Below are 21,051 nucleotides of genomic sequence, written 5' to 3'. Positions count from 1 at the left end.
AATGATTGGTCGCTGGTTGAGGCACACGTTCACTGATTGGTTTTTAGACCCGTCAATCACCTTTTCAGGGCTTTTCATTCGCGAATGCTCCATTTCCGTTTGTCATTAATCCAGGGCATTTTCATGCGTGTCCTTTCCTTTCGACTAATCGCGGTCTGGTCATTATTTACACCTGCAGTCGTGCAATTCGTGTGTTTTTGTCAAATTTAAAGACAAAATGGATGATTTTGACATGCTCAACTCACCGGCTGCGGGAAATGGCGTTACCGCAGACGAGGACCCCGCGGCGGCGTTTTTGGCCCAACAGGAGAGCGAAATTGCGGGGATTGAAAATGACGAAGGCTTCAGCATCTTGGACAGCGGAGAGGTCCCTTCGTCGCTAACAGATTCCAATGGTGGGTGACTATCGACGAATTATACTCACAAAAGACGACATTTTGCTAGCATACAAATTGATTAAGTGTGTTGTCTCACTCTCAAACGTCACATTAGATAGCATTTTCCTCTACTGATTCCAGTTAGCTATGCTAGGCTAACCGGACCCTTTTCCTTAAAACACTACAATAAACAATTAGAGGCTGAAAAAACATTTTTTTTAAAACAATTTCGTGTACTCAGTAAAATAAATTGGGCTTTATGACTTAACGGTATGTGTTCAAAAAAACTCAACGATTGTAATATTCGAATGTGGTTAGATTGCGGTTTAAGTTAAGTTTTGCGTTAATTTTGAATTAAAATTGAAGGTTATTCTTAAATCTGCCCTTTTAAAGAGGGCAATATGGCCCATTTGGAAAAAAAGTATAAGAAACAGTATTCTCCTTTGTCTTTATTTTTGATGGATTTATTATTATTTAACGTTAGAAAAATCGCAATAATATTATAGTAGTAGCAGTAATATTGTTTCATCTTCAAACGTCTTTTATTGAACATTTCCTATATTTCCTGCCCCCTAGTGGTCATGTTTATACCAATTCTTTGACTGTATTGAAATGGCCCTATAAATGTTCTCCTATGGATGATATTTGGACTTTACTCGTCATATTTCTGCAGTGGCATTAACCTTCTAATTTATTAGAAAATTACGTTTATCTAGATTTTCTTGGTTTCTTATGGAGGATTTCTTCTTGTCTTTGCAGATGGTGCTGTCAATGGAGAGTTTCATGGGGTAATTAGTCCTCACTTTATTGTATTGACTATAGCTTGGACATGTTTATTTATTTTATGCAGAGATATTCCATTCCAGATCAGCTAAGATTTGACGTTTTAATATCGAGACATTTTTTGCCTATTTTTCAAATTTTGAATAAAATCTTGCACACTGTGCGAGACAGGAATAATGAGCAACGTAGAACAAATGTGGTTTTGTGATATGAGCAGTTTTCTTGCTTGACAGTAGTAGATAAGGATTTCTACTGTACTCTAATTAATTTATTCATAGAATAACGTTGTACATAAAGTCCTTTGTTCATGTAAATGTCAAATGTACACTTCAGCATGTACTTTCAGGAACATTTCCCTTCCCTGTGCTGTCATTGCAACATTTCTTGCATTTTGCACAGTCAGGACTTCCTTTTGCTCTGGGAAAAAAAGGAAGAAGAAGAATGGCAATGATTTTGTTTTTTTAGAGAGTCCACAATTTTGCCAAGACAAGCTGGGGGCAAAAAAATTCGATCGCAGCTCTGGTGTGGAATTTGAAGAAGTATTTGTTGTCACGACTGAGTGATATCGTGTTTCCTCAGGAAAGCAACGGGCCATCTGACGCCTATGCGGCTATTTCCAACGTGGACCGCCTGCAAGCTGAACCCGAGAGCCTGCGCAAATGGAGGGAGGAGCAAACAGACAGACTGGAGGTGCTCGGTAAGCCAGAAGAAGAGCTTTGGGCACTTAGACAAGCCGTGTGAATTCCATTTTTCCATTTGGACCCTCAAACACAACACTTTGTCAAATGTGCTTAAGCAAGATGTATTTTGTTGAAAGACCGATGTGTGCAAAAAAATAGCTGAATTTCTTGTCATTATAGTTTTATTCGGCGCCACTCATTGCATTTTTCAGAGAACATGGTCGTAAGAGTTTTAAAAGGTGTGTCAACATCATCTGGAATCCCAAAAATCTGACTCTTTGTCAAAATTCCCATGCATTGGTACTTCATTATCAGTATTTTAGCAACAAGCTAACAAGCACTTTCCCTATAAAAAACCCCAAAACAGGTAGCTTTGTCTTTTTGAATCATTAGCATTTTATAAAAGACCTTCCTTGCTTGGTACGGATTTTTATTTGGTAAAATACTCTGATTATAAATTTGATCTCTTACCTCCTTGGCCAGATGATAACTCTCGCAAGCAGGAGTCTGAGTGGAAGACGAAGGCCAAGGTAGAACTGGAGGAGTGGCACGCCAGGCAAAACGATCAACTGGAGAAAACCAAAGCCAATAACAGGTACCGTTTTCCAACATTGCTCCCACCTATTGGAATCTTCTTGCTAATGCAGAGGATGAAGTTAATTCAGGTACTAAACAGAAATGTTCAAGACTACGATAAATAGTTCGTTCATTCATTGCTCACTTTTTTGTGAGAATTTTCTTTTTTCTCATTTTAATTAACTTGAATTATTTTGGAAATGTACGTTTCAGTCGTTTGAAAAAGTGAATAAAATATTTTTTTTCGTTGGACATATAGGAATAAATATTTCAGCAGGGCAATTCCAAATATCAAATAAATGACCAAATTCTAATTCTTTTTGTCATGTAATTTTCATGAGTATGCTATAAGTATTAACAATTTGAATTGTCTAGATGAGAATAAACTATTTCACTCTTGTTCATCAAATTGATAAAATACTAGTTTTACTTGAGAAATTTAATCTAATGAAAGAAATTGAATATTATATTTTTTATTGAGGGGCACAATCTACCTTTGTGTAGTACATTGTTGGGGAATACAAATATTTTTGAGTGTATCAAATGTTTTATTATATTGTAACTTTCTCAAAATTTCTTCCATGATTTTTTATACGCAATAATTCGTTTGACATGTTTTTTGTTCTTCAAAGAGGATCAAAACCTGCTATGTGTGCACTTGCACTTTTGACCTTTACCACTAGAGGGCCTCATTCTATCACCGTCAGTTCAGTTTGCCTGTGAAAAAATACAAATTTCTAACGGTTTGCCAACTAAAGAACGTTTCTTTATTCTCACATTCATGTTTTTGGGAGAGCATATAGTTTTTCTTTATTTTCTTTACAATACCAGTACTAAGTGCAATTTTTTTTTTAAATTACAAAAAAATAACTTGTATATATATATTTATTATTATTTTTTTTTTATTAAGTCTTTAAAGTGCAAATTTGTGACTAACTTTAAGCAGCCAGGGCTTCAAATATTATATACATATTTAAATATTAGATACATATTTGAAGCCATGGGTCTTTAAAGTCCGCAAAATATCTTGTCACAACTTTTTTACTTGAAGGGTTACGTTATCACTGTTGTTTTTCCTTTGTTTATTTTAGACTGGAAAATACTCACAGAAAAAGTCTTTTCCAGTCACTAACTAACTAACAAACAATGTCATCTTATCAACGAGAATATAATTCTACTCAATCATTCAATGTGTCCTCAGTCTAGTAATTATTAAGCGGCAATACAAAGTCTTGTTTTTCCCCCCTCTGTTCTTTAACACTTGTTTGCATTTCTCTTCTCCGTTTTACTGCTCTCTTTGTCTCTCTCTCTTTTGCCCTTTTGCTGCTCTGTGGCGTGGGCGGATGTTTGTCCAGGGTGCTGGACGAAGACTTCTACAAGCAGCCCTTCTCTGAACTCATTGGTTATGTGTATGTTGCTCCAACTAACATCCTTCTCTTCTCATTTATGCTTTCTTCGTACGCCTCTCTCCCCTCCCCCCATTTGTCACTCAACTAGCCAGCCGCGTGGCAGGCATCATTTCCATCTGAATAGTCCCCCCGTAGGTTCCTGTCCGTCTTTACGCCATCCATCGTCACTTAGTGTCATTGCTTGATCATCCAGATTGTACTTGGCGATTGAGTCAGTGAGAGGAATGCTACTGCATGTCACAGAACGCGTTCATTCTGCTCGTCACGTATGTGAATTAGCTTGTGTTTTTACCTCGTTCATAATTGTTTGCTTCACTCATTTTTTTTTCGGGGGGGATACATTTGTATCGGTTTTCATGGAGCAAAATTTGGCCCCAAATAAATTGACTAAAGTGTCGGTCGTTTTGAAGAAGTTGCTTTATTTGCGGTGTTACTTCTAATAAAAAAATGTTTGTGGTAGTTGGTAAAATGATCTGACGAAAACCCCATGATAACGACATGAATTGCATTTCCACAAAATAGCACGAGGACGGAATAGTTTGACATTTGCGTCGGTGGATAAAAAAATTAGATTGAATCGTCTGTCCAATCAGAACTGGCGTAATTAAGTTTGACGAAGCGAAAGATGGGAATCAATGACGACGACCAACTTAAAGAAGCCTTTTACAATCCAGAAAAAGAGGATCTAGTGGGATACATTGGCTTTGAGGAAGTTTTAGCTAAATTAATTTTAGTCGAAGATAGTTCGACTAAAAAGACAAGAATTTAAGGTAAAATAAGAACTCTTGCTGTTATATATACAACTACTTTAGACATAAGTACACAAAATTTCCTATCTGTAATTGGAACAAATCCCAATTTGGGGTCCAGCATCCATCATTTGTAGACCGCTCGTTTTTGTTTAGTTTTGACCGTCCCTTTTAGTGAACTCCCCTCCATCCTAGAGACCACCATCGACTCGACAAATTGCAAACATGGGCTTTTTAGCTAGGAAAAAAAGAAGGTTGCTGACTCATGCTAACTTTAGAACAGCTTAAAGGGGGGAAAAATTAATCTCACTTTTTGCATGTTGGTGTAAAACATCTGCATTGAGCTCTCTTTTTTATTTATTTATTTGGTTGTCTTTCATTTTGCCCCCTCCCTTTTTTCTCTTCTAAATTCTGACCTGTGAAACTATTTCTTCCTCCTTTCTTTTCCTATGCACCTTTTAAAGCACACACATTAACCATCCTTGCTACCGCCTAGACCAGTTAAGTAACAAAACGCCAAAATGTTTGATGCTAATCTTGCTTTTGTTGGGGTGGGAGTTGATGTAGCTTTGTGCATTAGCGCCATCTTATGTGCCTAGTTTATTTGAACAACTGTTTAGTCCCTTTTGTGATGTTTATTTGTGTTGTGATGGTGAATTTTGAATAGCTTCTCATTCCCATTTTCATTTGTGTGATGTATTGTCAGTAGATGTTGATTTATGGAAATAGGATTTGTGTAAATACAGCATTTCTAGCTGGGCTCAGGCTTATATTACACCATAGTTTTTCCTCCTCTTGAATTTTCACGACACTGGTACATACTCGTATATTTTTTAGTTTGAAAAAACTTGTGTTGATGTTCCTTTTAGAATATACAGTTTGGGAAAAAATGTGTTAATTTTCCTTACAATAGAAATGGAAAGGAACTAAAGGATGAGCTTTCAAATCGGTATTTGAATCAAGTATTAAATGCAATCGTAAGAAATTGGAATTGTGTAGCGACAGAATAGCTTGAAATGAGAAAAAAAAATAGTGACACTTTTTTGTGTTGGATGTTTCATCATAGTTTCAAAATACGAATCTTTCTGTTGCGCCTCGTTACAGTTGACTTAGATGGAATGTTAATTAGTTGTATTGGGGTAATTCAAGTTATTTTTAATGTGTTTCCTCGTGAAGAAAGCCTCTGCTGAACCAAAAAAAAACACTCGCTGCAGTTACATTATAAAATCAAGTCATTGGCTTGGGCCAACTAAAATTTGGATTTGTAAGGAAAAAGCTAGTCATACCTATAAGGAACGTTAATGGAATTAGCAGCTAAGCTATCGGAACAATGAATAATGTGACCTAACCATTTCTGATTTCAACTTGGAAAGAAAATCACACTCAAGCAATGAAAGCTCTCATTTCAGCTGTAATTTCACCCGAACCGAATACTACCAGCACTGATTCTTTCCAAAATAAAAACAGAACTTCGTCGAACGTCTTGCGGCCTGAATAGCCGCTTTTTCGTGAAAATATTTTAGCGGTTTTGGTGTCAGCAGAGGACCACTATCCCGAGTGACGACGGTGTCTTGATTTTTCTTGCCGACTGCGAAGCGCCGATTTTGGAATTTGACCGGCTTTTATTTCCTCCTCCCCTCGCTTGGCGCAGGGCGGCCGAGGAGACCATGATTTCCGACCTGGACGAAAACAATCCCGGCACGGAATGGGAGCGAGTGGCTCGCCTGTGCGACTTCAACCCCAAAACCGGCAAGCAGGCCAAAGACGTATCCCGCATGCGTTCCGTCCTCATTTCTCTCAAGCAGTCGCCGCTCGTCCGCTAGGCCGCCAACCTCTGAACGGGGGGGCGTAAAGATGGCGTCACCCCCTTTCTCACCCTACTAGTTGACCACGCAGAGCTTGTTTTTGACAGTCTTCTCCTGACAGGCGTCATTTAGCCTTTGGAAACACCTAATCAGCGTCACAGAATCTGTTATTAATGAGCCCTCGAGAACAATCAAAAGCAAGCCCGTGTTTGGATCCACGTAGCCAGCGAATTCTCAAAATTCTCGTCTCCGTACCATGATGTCGTCTCCTCAAATCCTTATTGGTGTTTCTGCTTACATTTTATTGTGATCATCCAGACTTGGCGTTTTCTCAATGTTTCTGTTTCAGGACCAAAATTTAAGAAATGTATACAATCCAGTGGTTTTTTTTTTATTGTTTTTTGTTAAGTGTCTGTGTAGTGCCCTGCTTGTGGCCTATTACGGTCAATCTATGCATCTCCTCATCGCCTGTCAGGAATATTCCGGTTTATAACATGACGTTACAGTTGAAACATGCTCCGTGTGCATGTGTATTCCTATGTAAATTTACAGAAGGCAATATATATACAAAATATAAAACATCTATGTGATAGAATCAGTTGTGGTTTCAAAAATAAATGTTAGTCAACTGTTGTTTCGACATGCATGTTCATTGCCCACTTGTTTCAATATAAGTAAAAGGTGAATCGAAACTTGCGTCCTGTTTTTCATCAACATTACACCGACCAATATTTATTTTTCATTTGGCGGACCTCCACATATTTGTTCTTTTTACTTTGTATCAATTCATTCCCGGATTCTTTGTCTTATTCAACAATTGCGTCTAAGCTTTGACTCTTATCTGGATACGAGAGGAAGTTTCTTTCCTGTAGCAAGGCCATAGTTACTGATAATTTATTGTCATCCTACTGCAGCTGCATAGAAAAATTCCATTAATATATATATATACTACTATCTTGACAGCATTTCCCAATTGTTGGTAAAGTTTGGTCATGATTTGTGCCATCTGACATTTTTTTCAATTTAATTGCCTCATCATGATCTCCCGTAACTGTCTGCGTAAATCATTACAAGCAAAGGCGATTGGACGCTAGCGTGGGGCGAGTCTTGCGCCAATATGTGTCCGTTCATCACCGGCTGGACTCTGTTTGTTAAGAAGTCGTATAGCAATATACGAGAAGGACTGAGCAAATAACTTTATTAACTAAAGGGGTCATGCTGTCGAAAGCAGGGAAGTCAACAAAAAGCATCCTCGTGTAACAGGATTCTGAAATAAATATCGATGTCAGATGACAAATCTCATGCCAGTTGTGGTTTTAGGGAATTAAAGTTCCAACAATTTGCAAGATTACTTTATTTATTTTTTTAATTTCTTTCATATTCTTTCTGACTAATATATTTTTAGATGGATCATGGGGCATCTAAATGAGTCCAACCTGAGGTCATTGGTCATCATCCGTAATGTCAGGTAAATGAATAAAGTATGAGTCAGGTAAAATAATAAAGTGTAACCAACACTTCCGTCTATCAAAAGCATTTACTGGCAGGAGAATTGGCTGCATTGATTTTTTTTTAACTATAAAAAGTTCTTATCAAGCCAGTAATAGTAAATTTCTATTGTCTGGCATACAGAGACATTTTATTTGGATTGGATTGGATAACTTTATTCATCCCGTATTCGGGAAATTTCGTTGTTCCAGTGGCAAGAGGGTGAGGATGCAGGAATAGGAAAGGCATTTTAGACATAAATAGATAGGTAATAGATAGGTAATAAGTAGGTCAAGAAATAAATACATGAATAAATATATAATCAAATAAGCGTGTTGCTTAGGACATATATACATACATACATACACATAAATGTACATGCATGCATACGGTAGGTCTTAACACAAAGCCATTTTTTTGTTAAAGAGCCTGACAGCTGATTTGATCAAAGATTAGATTAGATTAGAAATTTATTTCACCCCGTATTCGGGAAATTTCCTTGGTTGCAGTAGCAAGACAGACACCGAAGACATTGTAGACCTAGGTAAAAAAAAACTGGAGCCACACACAGGAACTCCACAAGGTGGGGACCTTCTGCAGACTTTCATCGTGTCCCGATCAATAAATCCATTGAACCTTTAGTTTTATGAATAGAAAATGCATAAAAAGTGCTCAAAATAACAAAAATCTAAAGCAGAAGTTATTAAATACATGATCTCTGGACCCTACCCTGTCTTACACTATCTTTCCTATCTTCTCTCACCACCCTGTCCTATCGGTTAGCTTGTGTAACCTTTTCCTGACAAGGTGACCCTCTGCTAAATACTTAAATTTTTAACATTTCATGTCACGAGTCAGTTTCTCGGACTATCAACTATTTAGAAGAACCTAAGGAGAATAGTTATGAATGGGTGCTCATAGTTTCTTTCCTGAAGCAAGGCCATTGTTACTGATAGTTTATTGTGACCCAAGTGCAGCTGGATAGAAAACTTCCATATATATATATATATATGGTATTACGCAAAAGTACACATCTAGGGGATGGAAAGTAAACTCAGGCGTTACTGTTTTGGTTTTGTTATGGTCAGTTTCATCAGGTTTTGTGTATCCGGTGCAACCTGTTCTGTTGTATGGGGAAAAAGGGCTAGTGTATATTTTGTATTTTTTTTTCTTTGTGAGCAATGTGGTGAGTAATTCTTGATTCCGTGGCTTCATTTTTTTTCAGTTGGTCTTTAGAAAACTGCCTAGTGACTACTTATCAAAGTAATGAATGACATGAAAACGGGTGCTCATAGTTTCTTTCCTGAAGCAAGGCCATTGTTACTGATAGTTTATTGTGACCCAAGTGCAGCTGGATAGAAAACTTCCATTTAAACCATTTATTAGGGTTGCGAAGGGGTCCTGGAGCCTTATCCCAGCTGACTCTGGGCCAGAGGTGGGGGACACCCTGAATCGGTGCCCAGCCAATTGCAGGGCACAAGGAGACGGACAACCATGCCCACTCATACCCATACCTAGGGGCAATTTATAGTGTCCAATCAGCCTACCATGCATGTTTTTGGAATGTGGGAGGAATCTGGAGTACCCGGAGGAAACCCACGCAGGCCCGGGGAGAACATGCAAACTCCACACATTGAGGGATCAAATTTTAGGAGTCAGGTTTTATTTGTATAGTGATGGCGGTTTTTTCCCATATGCTTGAAAAACAAATTAGGCCATCAGTGTCAATTAAAGTGCGCAGATGTGCCTCTATAATATTGACTTTTTTTGGGTGCTTAAAGAGCCAATGGCCATGAATAACATTCTCCATATGGGAGGTCTATGTTCAGCACTAACAAGACATTCCTCTTATTCTTTCTAAGGAAAAGAAGCTGCCGCGATCGTTCTTTAAAGACTATTTCTCGTTGGCAAGTGGTCGTGCGTTATCCTATTGTGAGGACATTTGTGTGCATCATTTTCGGAATATATTTTGAAGGCAATACAACAGCAAACAGTCCATCGATAGCGAACGTGAGGGTGGAGGCGTGGCAAACCGCTAACCTGGAATAACAAAAGATTAAGACAAAACTAAAATTCAGTTTTGTGTAAAGTTTCATTAAACATGTTTGAGTGTGTCTGTATATATTTGTTAGGTTCATCCAATTGTAGGTTTATCCTTAGGTTTTTCCGTATTCAGCTTTCAATAAAAAGGCATCGGAAGTCATATCTTTGTTTAATTCTTGCAAGAAGAGAATACATCCATCCGCGACTCCCGTCAGGATAATTCTAACAACTCGAAGTCCGTTTCGCTAATTTAATCATAAGATTTTCACGTTATGCCCCACAGAAGTCTAAACATTCGTAGAGTCTCACAACAATTTTGTACAGTTATCAAAACAATTGTAGGACCTGTCGAATCGTCTCACAACAATGTTGTACAGTTATCAAAACAATTGTAGGACCTGTCGAATCGTCTCACAACAATGTTGTACAGTTATCAAAACAATCGTAGGACCTGTCGAATCTTCCCAAGCATTTCGATGCGAACCCTTCAGCGAAGAGGGGCTTCCCAAAACAGTCCAAGGTTCCCAAGAGCGCTTGTTGTGAGTCCATCTTCCGAAGCCGAAAACAGTTCGCAGTTCCCAAGAGCAATTGTTTTGAGACCTCTCCCTGCCCATGGCCATTCCCTGTCCTCTCGATGTGAACCACAGTTCTTACTTTAGCAAGGCATGCATTAAAATGGCTTTTATTAATGCCAATAACTCTAACATAAAAGCACAGCGTTCAACACATATATATATATATATTGTTTAATATTGTTACACATTCAGGATGAGCATTACTATTCCTAATAAGCAAATATATTGATTAATATAGTAAGCATGTTTATAATAAGGCTTTCTATTCCTAAATAAGCATTGCAACCACATTTATAATAATGATTACTCCAACAATATTTATCCAAGTTAATTTAAATGTGTTTGTCCGTTTACGAGTGCCGTGGATAAAGTCCCCCGAACAGCCCCCCCCCTCCACCTCCGTGTGTGTCGTTGTCTCTCCCCTCCGCGAAATGCGTCTAACTTTACATCTATTAAACACATTTTATTACTATTAAACCACTCGTTATTTATTACTTTGTCAATATATGGCGAATTAGAAGAAATCAAACATTTTTTCCAATCCAATATCCTGTTTTTGGTGTTTTTTTCAGAGGGTTGGAACAAATTAATTTGTTTTCAATTCATTTCAATGGAAAACGTTCGCTTGAGTTACGAAAAGCTCGACATACGATCTCAGTCTCGGAACGGATTACGATCGTATGTCGAGGTACCACTGTAGTTGGAAGGCTGCATCTCGGGCCAGGTGGAGTCATCGGACCTGGCTGGTCCTCCACGGTTTTTGCTTTGGGTACACCTGGATGGTCTTGGCAGTGACTGTAGCCATGCGGTACTTGATTTAAGACCGTATACTACTGTGCCTGTGAAGGTTTCCAGGTCCTCATGGTGGAAAATTCTGTGTCCAAAGCAGTCTTGCAGTCGGGAGAGGGTGTCGTCAGACCGTGTAATAATGGCTTAACTTTGTTGCTTTGATGTTCAATGTTCAAAATAACTAGAGGAGGGGCGGAATGCTGCCAAGCTACCACACCCACCTTTTTGAGTGACGCCCATTACTCGTTTAAATAGGCAAATGTAAGACGGATTCTTCCTTTCTGACTGCATTGTCTCTTTTTTGGTTAAGCTTCATCCCCAGCTAGACGTAGCATTTATTCCTCAGTTAGCGACATGCCTTTAAAATTTGAGCTGTGCCCTGGTAGGATGATTGGAGGAGATCACCCGTGTTTTGTTATTGCGGAAATAGGACAAAACCACCAGGGAGACATTGAGATAGCCAAGAAAATGATCAAAATGGCAAAGGTAATTTGGGGAATGAATGAGTAGTTTTAATATGCATGGTTCACTTTTTAAGGGGAATAATTCACCTTGCTTGAATTTTGGATTTGAGAGTTTTGGGGTTTTTTTGTACATTGGGATCATTGATTCATTTTAATTATGGGATCATTTGACGGTGTAGCGGTTCTTTCACTCGACTTGGTTGGGATCGATTCCCACTCGGGATTGCGAGTGCGAGTGGTTGTCTGTTTTTATTTGTACGCTAAGTCAGGTGGGATGGGCTCCAGCACCCCGCGACCCTGGTAAGGATAAGTAAGAGGTGTTCAAAATGAATGTGAACTTGTTGAGCTTCCAAGATTTCCTTTATGGTTATTGCATATTATGTGGAACAGTTTCAAAGAGATTGATTGATTTATATATAATTGTAGTAATTGCTCACAAAGTCAGTTCACATGCCGGCAACTTGGTCATTCTCCAGCCTGTAAAAAAAAAAAGATTCATTTCATTTATAGAAAACGCAACATTAATACCTGGCCGGCATCCTCAACAAATGACAGCAAAAACTTTTTGCTGTTTTATGTCAATGTTAAAGAATGTTGCTGTCATTAGTTGGGGGTGCCGGGTGTTACCTGGTCTGTCAATATTATTATTGCTTTGTCTCATATCGCCAATATTCTTCCTTTGACAGGACTGCGGTGCCGATTGTGCCAAGTTCCAGAAGAGTGAGTTGCAGTACAAGTTTAACAAACGTGCTTTAGAGCGTCCTTACAAGACCAAAAACTCATGGGGAGAAACTTATGGTGATCACAAGCGCCACCTAGAGTTCAGCCATGAGCAGTTCAGAGAGCTGCAGAAGTATGCCAAGGAAGTGGGAATCTTCTTCACCGCCTCGGGAATGGATGAAGTAGGTCACTATATACATTTATTTTCAGTTTTATCGCTTTGAAACTTTAAAGCAAAGAATAATGACAATATGACACTGTTTCTTTAGATGGCGCTAGAGTTCCTTCATGAGATAAATGTGCCTTTCTTCAAAGTGGGCTCAGGAGACACCAATAACTTTCCTTATCTGGAAAATGCTGCCAAGAAAGGTCACTATTTTTTTTATTCTGTCATTTTAGTCATTAGATAACTCCAAAATTAATGTATTCGTTCATCATCATTTCAAATGGACATGAACTCATAGGCTGGAATTGACAGTGAAGAGCATACATTCCATGGAAAATTGATTTTACATCTGTCACCATCATTGATAAATCATGAGTGATGATCAGAGGAACCCAAAAAATAATCAAAAAATATTAATTGAAAAACATTTTTGCTTTAGCCCTAGTCCTGTAGTGTAATAATAAAAAGGTCAGTTTTGAGAGATCCTCTTTGTTATTGTTGTAGCTGGACCATTTGTAGAGAAGGGGAGATTTTTTTAGTTGATATTTCTCCGTGTGCGGTCGATTGGTCGCCGGTCTTTTGGTCGCCGGTCTTTTGGTCGCGGGTCTTTTGGTTGCCGGTCTTTTGGTCGCCCCGACTGTGACAACGGGCGACCAAAAGACCGGCGACCAAAAGACCGGCGACCAAAAGACCGGCGACAAAACAAGGTAAAAACAACACGGTCTACCCATCAATAAAAGCCAACAATGGCCATGAGCAGTTTCACTGAGCCGACGTGTGAGTGTACAAGAGTTTGAATGTACATGCGTTGTCCCTTTAAGAAGCTACGTCAGTCAGGGTCTTAACAAGTTCTCCAACAAAAAACAATAAAAGTCCAGGAAAATTGGAGCTTTTCTTTAGCCTAATAATTACTAGGGCATTAAGTATGACTAAATAGTAATTCACAGTTTTTTTAGGGAATTTGAGCAACGATTTAAATGGTCATTATCAATAAACTTCCGGGCGACCAAAAGACCGGCGACCAAAAGACCGGCGACCAAAAGACTGGCGACCAATTGACCGAGTACCATATTTCTCCATAACTGGGGGTGGCGTTGAAACTTTTTGTCCATTTTCTACGTCATACGTCTCTTTTTCAGGACGTCCCATGGTGGTGTCCAGCGGCATGCAATCCATCCAAGTCATGCGTCAAGCGTACAAGACGGTGAAGGCGCACAACCAAAACTTTGTCTTCCTGCAGTGCACCAGCACCTACCCTCTCGACCCCGTGGACGTCCACCTTAAAGTGATCCCGGTAAACAGAATTCAAACGACTTGAGCGCTATTCAGCTAAGTGGGCAGGTCTTCTAAGCAACTCTCTCAACAGGAATTCCAGAAGGAGTTCCCCGACATCCCCATCGGCTACTCCGGCCACGAGCCCGGAATCTGTATTTCGGTGTCGGCTGTCGCCCTGGGCGCCAAGGTGGTGGAGCGCCACGTCACCCTGGACAAGACTTGGAGGGGGAGCGATCACGCTGGATCTCTGGAGCCCGCTGAACTGGCTGAGATGATAAATTCCATCCGGATGGTGGAGAAGGCACTGGGATGCGGACTCAAGAAGAGGTTGCCCTGCGAGGAGCCGTTTCACAGAAAGGTAGGAAATCGTCCAGCAACCTGCCAAAGTACAATTCGACGAAAAAGCCTTTCTGATGCCGTGTCAATTAACAACGGACGTATAAATTAGAAACAGAGCAAAAATATTCAACTGTGAGGAACGCCTTTGATCTCTCCATGGAGATCTTTGGTGGTCCCTTACGACAGAAACGGCATTAAAAAAAAAAATCTGCCAAATTATTTTTATAATTTCATTTATTGTTTGTTTTTCATCGGTGGTCCCTTACGCAGAAGCAGCATTAAAAAAATCCAATCTGCCAAATTATTTTTGAAATTTAAGTTATTTGTTTTTGATTGGTGGTCCCTCACGTCAGAAGCAGCATAAAAAATCCAATCTGCCAAATTGATTCTGAAATCTAATTAATTTTTTTTTTTTATTGGTGGTCCCTTATGTCAGAAGCAGAATTTAAAAAATCCAATCTGCCAAATTATTTTTTAAATTATTTTTTAAATTCTATTTATTATTTGTTTTTGATTGATGGTCCCTAACGTCAGAAGCAGGATAAAAAATCGAATCTGCCAAATTATTTTTTCAATGTAATTTATTATTTGTTTTTAATGGAAACAAAGCAAATAGCCGCGTTCATTTTGGCTGGGAGCTGCATGCGGCTCGAGAGCCACGTGTTCGCCACCCCTGCCTTAGAACGAGGGAAAGTATGATTGCAACTGGCCTGAGAAAACAATCACCTGTATACCGTGTTTATTAAAAGAGCTAACTTTTTTTTTTAACTAAACAATATAGTGTGGGGGAGAGTTGATAAACACAGCAATTAATTTGTAGCCCAAAAAATATTTTTTTTTGGCTTGATATTTACTAGGTTGTTATGATAACAGGATTTATAGACCAAGTAAAAATGTTCGACTATTATTAAGACCTGCTCTTGTTTTCCAGCTGGGAAAGTCTGTAGTAGCCAAGGTGAAGATCCCAAAGGGATCTGTCCTCAATGCGCAAATGTTGGCGGTGAAGGTGGCCGAACCAATGGGTGTAGGCGCCGAAGACATCTTTCAGTTGTTAGGAAAGGTTGTGAATGAGGATATTGATGAAGATGAGAGCATCATACCGCGAGTGGTGGACGGCCTGTAGCTTCATTTGTGTGTGTGTGTGTGATCATTTTCTTTAATCTGTACACTTCTTTTACAGAGTTCCACTGAATCAGTTATTAGAATCAGTTTCCACAAGTCAACACTTTAGTTAGCAGTTTTGAATGGAAGGATTATGAATGGAATGTACATTTTCTTTCCATTGAGAGACAGTCTAAGTCTGTACAAAATCACGTGTTACTTGGCTTATCTTGAATTAATCTATAAATTAAATTATGATTTTAAAAAATACAGGTTGCCGCAGTGTTTTTTTTTATTATTAAGTAAGATGATTACATAATGTACTTCGCCTGACGTAATTATATCAAAAGAAATAAGTATCACGCATGTATTTACAGTACACTGACAGACAAATATAAACACCTGTAATGTACAGAGTATAGTATGTTTACATTACTGTTTGTACTGTACATAAATGGGTGAATGTTTGTTGATTATGTGATGACTTTTGACCAATCACAATTCAAGATATATCGCCTTATTAATACTCAAGGGACGGCCACAAAACTATTTCAGCATAGCTACCAGCTAGTGTAAATTTGTTCAAGAGATTTTCCAAATTACATCTGCTCATGTAAAGCTAGTCAAAAAAATTGGCTTTTCTTTTTGTGTTTGTTTTTCCACTTGTTCTAACAAAAGCCAATAAGACCGGTTAAACTGGACTCTGTGTTCTTTTCTAAACCAACATTCTGTAACCACGCAGACTGCCTTGATCGCCTAAGAGGGAAAACGCGATATTATCAGCAAATTGTATTGTTAAAACATTCGTAATGCATTTCCATTGGCGTTGACCGTTGCCCTCTCCAAGATGGCCGCCGTGTGGGCACATTTCAAGCGAACACGTTGCCCTACAAACGCGGAAGTAATGACACTTCCGGGGTTGTGCCTCATTGTAAGTGTTCGGCTCGGTCTTCCCCAGTTGAGAAGAGCAACTCCCAGCTCCCGTTTTGATATATATCTAAAAGTATTTCATTTTTTTCTAACAAAATGCCTTTAAAATTTGAGCTTTGCCCCGGTCGGATGATTGGAGCCAACCAACCGTGCTTCATTATTGCCGAAATTGGACAAAACCACCAGGGAGACATCGACGTCGCTAAGAAAATGATCAAAATGGCAAAGGTAATAATTAATAACGGTGACACGGATATGAAACCCAAACCGACTTATGTGTTCAATTTCAACCAATGTGCTTGGACAATTTGGAAAAAGCCTAGATTTTAGGTGTGATCCGTTTATCTTAAATCGAGTTTCAAACTTTTATAAGATTTTGTTCATATTGAAACACGTGCTTGAAAGCTATAATTAATCAATCCGTTAATCAATCCAATTGAAGCGAATAAATTCGCTGCCTGCCTTCCTAATTCCAAAAGATTGGACGTCTCTAGTGACAAACTCACTTTAATTTACAGATGCCGGATGAAAAGAGCCACGCAAATTAGACATAAATTTCTGTCAATGGCGCTGAAAAGGGAATTATTCCGCACACTACATGAAATATCTCATCTCATATTATTTTCTGAACCGCTTTATCCTCACTCGGATCGCGGGGGGTGCTGGAGCCTAAGCTCGCTGACTTTGGGCCAGAGACGGGGGACACCCTGAATTGGTGGCATTAATTAATGACATACAGTATATTATGATTATTATAGCTGCACGTCAGTTTTATAGTATTTATTTAACTTTGTGTGTATATAGATGTGTGTATATATACATATACATATGTGTGTGTATAAGTGTGTATATTTGTGTGTGTATATGTGTGTATGTGTGTGTGGTATATATATTTGTGCGTGTATATGTGTGTGCGTGTGTATATGTGTGTGTGTGAATATGTGTGTATTTGTGTGTATGTGTGTATTTGTGTATGTGTGTGTATGTGTGTGTGTGAATATGTTTGTATGTGTGTGTGTGAATATGTGTGTATGTGTGTGTGAATACGTGTGTGTGTGTGAATACGTGTGTATGTGTGTGTACATGTGTATATATGTGTGTGTATGTGTGTGTATATATGTGTGTGTGTGTGTATATATGTGTGTGTATATATGTGTGTGTGTGTGTATATATGTGTGTGTATATACATGTGTATATATGTGTGTATACATGTGTGTATACAAATGTGCCAAATGCGGGGGGACACCCTTAATTGGTGGAATCAATTAATTACATACAGTATATTATGATTATTATAGCTGCACGTCAGTTTTATAGTATTTATTTAACAACAACAAAATTGCAGAACTGCCTCTTTCTGAATTTTTTATTTTTTATTTTTTATTTTTAAAACAAATTGTGTCACGATTTCGTCTGATCTTTCAAATATTCTTCCTTTGCCAGGACTGCGGTGCCGATTGTGCTAAGTTCCAGAAGAGTGAGTTGCAGTACAAGTTTAACAAACGTGCTTTAGAGCGTCCTTACAAGACCAAAAACTCATGGGGGGAAACTTATGGTGATCACAAGCGTCACCTAGAGTTCAGCCACGAGCAGTACAGGGAGCTGCAGAAGTATGCCAAGGAAATTGGGATCTTCTTCACTGCCTCGGGAATGGATGAGGTAGGCCACGCTTCATTTTCAGGCTTTGCACTTGGAAAAAATGCATTATAACTGTGAATACTTTAACTCTGATCTAGATGGCAGTAGAATTCCTCCATGAGTTGAATGTGCCTTTTTTCAAAGTGGGATCAGGAGACACCAACAACTTTCCTTATTTGGAGAAAACTGCCAAGAAAGGTGGGAACGCCCAATTCAGTCATGACTTCCAAATTAAAGCAGAGTTAGAATTTTTGTACACATTTTTTTCTTTCCCAAATCAACATGGCTATGAAGATGATCATTGACTTAAAAGAGGATACGTTTTGTCTCGTGATGTTTATTTTTTAAAATTTGGCACACTATTCCCAGCGTGTGTACTCATGTCAAATAACTAAAATGGTGTTTTTCGACTTTGCACGTCTCAGGACGTCCCATGATCGTGTCCAGTGGGATGCAATCCATGGAGACTATGCGTCAAGTGTACAAAACGGTGAAGGAGCACAACCCAAATTTCGCCATCCTGCAGTGTACCAGCGCCTACCCGCTTGAGGCCGAAGATGTCAACCTCAGAGTGATCACTGTAATTAAAACAGATTTTTTTATGGGCGGGTGGGAATATTTTTTATATACATGTATATACACACACACATATATACACATATATATATATATATATATATATATATATATATATATATATATATATATATATATATATATATATATATATATATATATATATATATATATATATATACATATATATACACACATATATATATATATATATATATATATACACATATATATATATACACACACATATACACACACATATATACACACATATACACATATATGCACACGCATATATATACACACATAGTATACACATATGTATATACACACATATATACACACACATACACACATATATACACACATACACACATATATACACATACACACATACACAAACATACACACACATACACATACACACACACGTACGTATATATACATACATACACTTATAAATTGCAGGTCCAACCATGAGAAAAGTGTGACTTAAAGGGTAGAAAATACATTGTATTTTAAAAGTGTACCCAAATTTATGAAGACTGCTCATTGCCAGGAATACCAGAAGGAATTCCCCGATATCCCAATCGGGTATTCCGGCCACGAGTCCGGAATCCACATTTCGGTGGCGGCGGTGGCTATGGGGGCAAAGGTTATAGAGCGTCACATCACACTGGATAAGACCTGGAAGGGAAGTGACCACGAAGCATCTCTGGAGCCTCCTGAACTGGCCGAGCTGGTTCGCGCCGTTCGGCTGGTGGAGAGGTCAATGGGAAGTGGCCTCAAAAAGATGTTACCTTGCGAAAAGCCGTGTCATGATAAGGTAAGATTTCTCCTCTGACTATTCCTTACCTTGTCGTTAAATATTAGAAAACGTAATTATAGCAGCGTTAGCAGTGCATAGAATATTTAAAGGAATTTCATTCATAAGTTGACTAGTGTTAACATTAGGGATGTGTGTTTTCTCATATTTCGATTTCCCAATTAATCCCGACACTGGGCTTTAGGGTGATTATTGCGATTATTATAATATTTTTTTTAAATATCGCTTTAGGGACAAAATTATCAAAATGCTCATAGAAGTGCATTTATGTCTATTTTTGAAAGATCACTCAGCACTAAAATTTTTTGTTTTGTTTTATGTTTGAATAATATATGGCTTCTTCTCAGCCTTTATTGCAAACCTGCTTAAATGAAGGATTCTAAATATAAAAAAATATTTTTACATTAAATTTTGCTGCCAACTAGCGGACGGGGGTGGATGTGCATGCACTTCTAGACACGTATCAAGAACATTTCGGACGGATTTTGAATCGATAAGAGAATTGTGTGGTATAATATCCTGTTTTACTGCAGAATCTCATTTTTTAAGACCCTTCATTAACATAATTCTTCTTCTCCAGCTGGGAAAGTCAGTTGTGGCCAAAGTGAAGATAGCCAAAGGAACTGTCCTCTCTCTGGACATGTTGGCTGTGAAAGTAGCCGAGCCAATGGGAGCAGCGGCTGAGGACATCTTCCATTTGGTCGGAAAGACTGTCACGGAGGACGTCAACGAGGATGAGAGCATCTCACCGGAGGTGGTGGACAGCTATGGAAAGAAAGCTAAGTGCTGTGGGTAGATGAGATGTTTGCCATGGGGAGAGAAGCACTTAAGTGGTGAGGAATTTAATCACGTGGGCATAACTGGGTGAAGGATTGACTTACAGACAGCTTGATTCATCGGAATATTGATGAGCTTAATATCTGAGACGGCAAGAGACCAAATCGGGTCCTTCCCGGAGACAACGCGACTGAAGAAAAACTAATTAACGACTAGAATGTACTGTAATGAAAAGCCAATGTCACACACTGTGGAGGACGCGTCTCGTAGTCCTCCACACGATGCACTTGAACGTCACATTTGGCATTTTGTGACTAATAAAAATGAAATAGTACATTGCACTTACCACAAGTCATTGTTTTTTTTAAAACTATCTATGAATAATTGTGAATTTTGCACTGCGGGATCTTTTCTATTGAGCAGGAGTTTGAAACTAGCTCGCATTTTGTGCTACGCAAGGTCAAGTGTGCTTTCTTTTGCATGTGAAGAGACTTATTTTTATTTCAGGGTAAAGGAGGCAATCGTCAGGCTGCCTTGAGGAAGGCGAGCTTTCGCCGCCTCGGTTATGCAACAAGTTTAGCCCGGAAAGAACATTGCCGAGGTCTTTATTTAGTAACGGTGGCCTGGGAGAGCTTCTTTACTGTGTTTAAACTTTCTAAATAAAACTAGTCACGGCAGGCTGGGACAAAATTTGCTCTAACAGGAGAAGAAACTCATTTCCTCACTCCATATTTGGCCTAAATGTGTTTCTTGATGGTGGAGGAGTTTTGCATGACAGGTCTTGGTGGGTCTTGTTTTTGTTTTGTTTTGTTTTGTTTTGTTTTGTTTTGTTTTGTTTTTTAAGCCCTCAACAGCAGCGTTTGCGGGTGAATGAGAGTAAGAGTGCCACTCCATTAAGTATGTTCCTTCTTAATTGGATAGGAGCAGTAGGAGAAACAAAAACGGCAGACGATGTCAGTCCAACC

The 21,051-nt window shown here is 38.7% G+C and overlaps 3 protein-coding genes across 5 annotated transcripts; all 3 read left to right on the top strand.

Moving 5' to 3' along the window:
* Nucleotides 1-96: 96 nt before the first annotated feature.
* Nucleotides 97-7,071, top strand: clta (clathrin, light chain A). 3 transcript variants are annotated; one of them, XM_077605310.1, is made up of 7 exons: nt 97-395; nt 1,137-1,165; nt 1,740-1,857; nt 2,324-2,435; nt 3,772-3,825; nt 5,039-5,074; nt 6,226-7,071. In XM_077605310.1, the coding sequence occupies exons 1-7, from the start codon at nt 218-220 to the stop codon at nt 6,395-6,397; spliced, it is 699 nt and encodes a 232-aa protein (XP_077461436.1). In that variant the 5' UTR covers nt 97-217; the 3' UTR covers nt 6,398-7,071. The 3 variants fall into 3 exon arrangements, with proteins under 3 accessions (XP_077461436.1, XP_077461437.1, XP_077461438.1); XM_077605311.1 differs by lacking the exon at nt 5,039-5,074; XM_077605312.1 differs by lacking the exons at nt 3,772-3,825; nt 5,039-5,074 and having other exon boundaries at nt 98-395.
* A 4,465-nt stretch (nt 7,072-11,536) lies between these two features.
* Nucleotides 11,537-15,609, top strand: LOC144077943 (N-acetylneuraminate-9-phosphate synthase-like). Its single transcript, XM_077606057.1, has 6 exons — nt 11,537-11,760; nt 12,425-12,640; nt 12,728-12,827; nt 13,764-13,918; nt 13,991-14,257; nt 15,170-15,609. The coding sequence occupies exons 1-6, from the start codon at nt 11,629-11,631 to the stop codon at nt 15,359-15,361; spliced, it is 1,062 nt and encodes a 353-aa protein (XP_077462183.1). The 5' UTR covers nt 11,537-11,628; the 3' UTR covers nt 15,362-15,609.
* Nucleotides 15,610-16,236: 627 nt separating this feature from the next.
* Nucleotides 16,237-20,427, top strand: LOC144077163 (N-acetylneuraminate-9-phosphate synthase-like). Its single transcript, XM_077604696.1, has 6 exons — nt 16,237-16,497; nt 17,713-17,928; nt 18,006-18,105; nt 18,333-18,487; nt 19,043-19,309; nt 19,890-20,427. Exons 1-6 carry the CDS (start codon nt 16,366-16,368, stop codon nt 20,103-20,105), a joined length of 1,086 nt encoding a protein of 361 aa, XP_077460822.1. The 5' UTR covers nt 16,237-16,365; the 3' UTR covers nt 20,106-20,427.
* The last annotated feature ends 624 nt before the right edge of the window (nt 20,428-21,051 follow it).

The sequence above is a fragment of the Stigmatopora argus genome, chromosome 7 (assembly GCF_051989625.1).
Source record: "Stigmatopora argus isolate UIUO_Sarg chromosome 7, RoL_Sarg_1.0, whole genome shotgun sequence".
Taxonomy (NCBI): domain Eukaryota; kingdom Metazoa; phylum Chordata; class Actinopteri; order Syngnathiformes; family Syngnathidae; genus Stigmatopora; species Stigmatopora argus.
Note: the sequence above shows the minus strand (reverse complement) of the source record. Positions and strands in the feature narration are given on the sequence as shown.

Excerpts from the sequence above, each read along its gene's own strand:
- LOC144077943 (XM_077606057.1), top strand. The coding sequence starts at position 11,629 with ATGCCTTTAAAATTTGAGCTGTGCCCTGGTAGGATGATTGGAGGAGAT. Across the intron at positions 12,828-13,763 it reads GGAAAATGCTGCCAAGAAAG|GACGTCCCATGGTGGTGTCC; the intron begins GTCACTATTTTT and ends TCTCTTTTTCAG. Across the intron at positions 14,258-15,169 it reads AGGAGCCGTTTCACAGAAAG|CTGGGAAAGTCTGTAGTAGC; the intron begins GTAGGAAATCGT and ends CTTGTTTTCCAG.
- clta (XM_077605310.1), top strand. The coding sequence starts at position 218 with ATGGATGATTTTGACATGCTCAACTCACCGGCTGCGGGAAATGGCGTT. Across the intron at positions 1,858-2,323 it reads AGACAGACTGGAGGTGCTCG|ATGATAACTCTCGCAAGCAG; the intron begins GTAAGCCAGAAG and ends CTCCTTGGCCAG. Across the intron at positions 5,075-6,225 it reads CCTTGCTACCGCCTAGACCA|GGCGGCCGAGGAGACCATGA; the intron begins GTTAAGTAACAA and ends CGCTTGGCGCAG.
- LOC144077163 (XM_077604696.1), top strand. The coding sequence starts at position 16,366 with ATGCCTTTAAAATTTGAGCTTTGCCCCGGTCGGATGATTGGAGCCAAC. Across the intron at positions 17,929-18,005 it reads CTGCCTCGGGAATGGATGAG|ATGGCAGTAGAATTCCTCCA; the intron begins GTAGGCCACGCT and ends ACTCTGATCTAG. Across the intron at positions 18,488-19,042 it reads TCAACCTCAGAGTGATCACT|GAATACCAGAAGGAATTCCC; the intron begins GTAATTAAAACA and ends GCTCATTGCCAG.